The following is a 3,964-nucleotide window of genomic DNA, read 5'->3' as shown; positions in this document are numbered from 1 at the left end:
TGTGATCAATGACCGGTATCCGGCTTTAAGAGTCCATACTATAATGCCCTAAATGACCCAATGCCTTTTTCTAGCTACAAATTGGGAAAACCATCCCACATCAAACCCACACTAATTAACTCTTGTGCCTATGGATCCATCACATTACAGTCTATCACATATCATAACTTTAAAATGACCAACTATAATCAAACATATAGTTTTCCATCACATATGATCTCAACATCAGTTCATTAAAAGCTAAGATTGACCAAAAGGTCCAATGCCTCATAACTTCAATTAAGCTATTCTATTTTCAAATCCAAGTACCAAAATCATCATCATTTCTAAGGGTTCATAAACCCCAAATACTTTTTCAAGTAAAATATTTTCAAGGGTGAGAAACCAAGCATAACCTAAATCATGAGATTCAAGTCCCAAAATGTCACATACGTATCAATGATCCACTTTTATAACATATAGATAAGTCAAACAATTACTCTCTTAAGAGGGAAAAACCCTAAAATCTTCTAAAATACCCAAAATGGTTCAAACCCCACCAATATTCAAAATAGATCGAAAGAGATGTTTAGGAATCTAAGATATATCATTTTGACATGTATAAAAGTTTATAAAATGGTAGGATGAACTCACAAAGGCTACATTTTTTTAAAACCTCACAAAATAGGGAGAAGGATGAGATCTTGAAGTTTTGGATACTTAGAATTGAGACCATTGGCTTAAAACCTCTTAAATGAACCTTGAATCTTCTAAGAAAGGAGTAGGAATCTCCTAAAATCGCCTTGAATGAAGATAGAGAAGATGAGGTTGAAAAATAAGCTAAAACCCTATAAAAAATGCAATAACTTCGTCCTAGACAAGTCCCCGTGACCACTCTTGTGACCTAAGTTATGGTATGAGTTGCCCGCATCCAGATCCCATGACCAGGCCCGGACATCCGCTCAATGTGCCTTGCGGCTTAAGCCGCATGATGGGTTGCGGCACCCACTGTTTCTCTTACCTTTCGTCCAGAACCTCATGCGATACCGACCGTGACGTTGCCAAAATTTTCCCAATGGCTTCTTTTGACATGGATTAACCTTCACCAACCTTTACAAATGATAGTATCTATAATACAACTTTAATACCATTCACACCAAGGCGGAAAAATAAAGATGAAACTCTAAAATTGTGATTCAAAAGCTTAGGGTGTTGCAGTCGCTCCCCCTTATAGCATCTTAGGGAAGCTGCCTTTGGCAGTGGTTCAGAAAGCCATATTACTAAATATCATTCACCAAGTGGTATTCAGAAACAAGGTTCAGAAAGCTATGTGCCTTCAGAAAATGCTAAGTCTAAATCCGATTCAGAAAGCATATATTCAGAAAGCTATATGCTTTCTGAAATGATTAAGTCTTGACACTCCAGAAAGCTTGGTTCAAAAGACTTTCACTTCAGAAGGCAAGCCCTCAATTTAGAAGGCAAGAGACTTAAGAAGGCCAGACTTGGATTCAAAAAGTAAACCACTTTGTGGATTTTATATTTGCCATTTCGTAACTGCCCAATAATTGATCAATTACTTCCGGTAATTATTACATAACAATGGTGCATACATTCTAAATTTTAAGATTGAAAAAACAATACAGCTTCTCCGTGTTTAAAGCTCTAGCTTTCTGCCATATTTGTGAGTGTGAATTGAGATTATCATCAAGCAAATTTTATATAACCTAGTCAGTATAGGGTCATAATATAGCTTAAAGAAAGTGATATCTATGCAATATCATATTCTTATCCAGGTTCTTTGTTGTGATATCTTAGATTACGCAAATTCTCCAACATGTTTTCTGTGGTATCCACATCAAATGTTCCATACCGTAGGCAAAAACTTATCCGTTATCCCATATAATCAACTTCCAAAAGGTCGAGAAGGATAACTTGTATACTGATAGAAACAACAATAAGAGAAACGTTCATCTTTTGATGAATTGCATTATTCAAGATCCGGGCTTTAATTCATCAGACATACACACTTGTGTATACGTCTATAAAAACACATTAATTTGGAAAAACGCACTTCAAATTTATTACAAAAACAGAAATAAGAAGTACAAGAAAAGGAGTACATAGATATGTACTCAAAACAACGAGCCTAATTCCATATCGACCATGCCATTGCTGTCCGAAGTGCCCATAAACATTTCATATGTGGCTTACAAACCATGTAGACCCAGAAATTTGATAAGGAGATGATTGAGTTTTGGAACGTGCTAACGAGAGGATTGAGTTCGAGAACATGCTATTAAGCTTGATCCATGGTAACAGTGCTGCCCAAGTTGAGAGAATGTTTAGGGGGAAGAATATTTAGGAGAGAGGCTCTTGTTTTGATCAAACTCCTAAACATGCACTCCAAACCATTCTCCATTTCTTCAAAAAGGCTCTCTAGATCCCCATTGAAAACTTGAACCTGATTCTTTTCCTCAGCCGTTCCTTTGTGAATCATTTTTGAAACTATTGACCACCTTGTGGACTTTGACTTTGCAACAGATCCAGACAAGAACAACAAGAGTGACCTGTACACAGATGACCTCACGACACCAACATCCCTTACTACTTTGATAACTGATAAGACGTGATGATCTAGATCTATGGGAGGCACACCTCCAATCTTTTCATCAATTTGCTTCAATGATGAAATAGCCTTTTTGGTGTCTTTCTTCAGGTTCTTCATGAAGGAAGTGGCTATGCTTACATCACCTTTTCTCCTTCGCACAGCCGATTGAACATCTCTAGCATTTTCTTTGACTTGTGATACCAAGTCTCTTGTGGATTCACAAATGTCCATAAGACTGATGGATTTATCCAACAACTCATTGACCAATCGCGTATATTGGCCATGGGTAAGGGCTTGTTGGGTCAAAGGCAAACTGAGAAGACCATCAACGCATTCGTATAATCCTTGCAGCCTATTTAGTGCACCGCAGATTGTATCCGCAGTAGGAACAGATGACGTGGACGCCTCCCATGTTCTGAATTTGCAGATCTCCTCTTCCGCCTGGATAGTGCTTGGATGCGATATGGTTGGCAAACTCATTGATCGGAAGTGATGAATGTTTTCTGCTGAAGAAAAGGTGGAAGCCATTATTTTCTTATGTTTTTGCCAAATAACTCAAAAGCTTTTTTTGATGTGGTAGTTGCGGGTTCAATGCTTGTATATATACAAAGTGAAGATGGAATGAATCAATCAAAGAAAATGAATGCCATGTGAAGCCTGCATGTGGCCTCCATAGCAATAGTTGACCATTAACCGAGCATCAGAAGCTAGTTTTGTTTTATTTGTTACTGACCATGGAATAGATGCCATTCTCTCTTAGTATGTCTCATGTTTCCTTTACAAACTTTGTTATTAATTCAATATCTTCTGTGAGATTAATAATTTGGAAGGATTTACAAATCAAGTGGAAAAATATATTAGCTGTACATTCATAGTAATGACCCAATCATGCCATCAATAAAATAGTGGATACTGGAAATGCATCTCATGAAATCATTAAAGAAATTCCTTCTGCCTATTTTTGTTCTATTAATTGGATGCCCTTTGACATTCAAAATTTAATTCAATTCAATTCAGATAAAATATAAATTCTTAGCATGTTACGTATATGCCACATCAAACAAGATATGACTTTTGAATTGGATGTTAAATCTGATATAGTTCTTTAGTCCAGATGGTGATCAATCTGGTATATATGTCTTTTTTTAACTTTCAGGATCAAATTGTTACGTGAAGCAGGTCTCAATCCCGGAGACACATGAACATATCATGCGGGCATACTCGATCATTTCTAGTATTTCTGTTATCATCAGAAATTCAGATTTATATAGGTAATTAAGCGGGATTCAAGTTTACGCCCGCTTGACAGCTAGGGAGGCTGCAGAGGTGAGATGAGACAGCCTCATCTCTCATTAAACGAAGAAAAAGAGATGTTTG

At 36.9% G+C, this 3,964-nt stretch overlaps 1 protein-coding gene across 1 annotated transcript; it reads right to left on the bottom strand.

The window, feature by feature from the left end:
• Positions 1-1,936: 1,936 nt before the first annotated feature.
• On the bottom strand, positions 1,937-3,146 carry LOC112513432. The gene has a single exon (XM_025119697.1). The coding sequence runs from the start codon at positions 3,113-3,115 to the stop codon at positions 2,276-2,278; it is 840 nt and encodes a 279-aa protein (XP_024975465.1). The 5' UTR covers positions 3,116-3,146; the 3' UTR covers positions 1,937-2,275.
• Between the last annotated feature and the right edge of the window lie 818 nt (positions 3,147-3,964).

This window comes from Cynara cardunculus (assembly GCF_001531365.2).
Source record: "Cynara cardunculus var. scolymus isolate 2C chromosome LG 5, CcrdV1, whole genome shotgun sequence".
Classification (NCBI taxonomy): domain Eukaryota; kingdom Viridiplantae; phylum Streptophyta; class Magnoliopsida; order Asterales; family Asteraceae; genus Cynara; species Cynara cardunculus.
This window is presented reverse-complemented; position numbering and strand designations above follow the sequence as displayed.

Bases quoted from the DNA above. Each gene is read 5' to 3' on its own strand.
- LOC112513432 (XM_025119697.1), bottom strand. From the start codon at position 3,115: ATGGCTTCCACCTTTTCTTCAGCAGAAAACATTCATCACTTCCGATCA.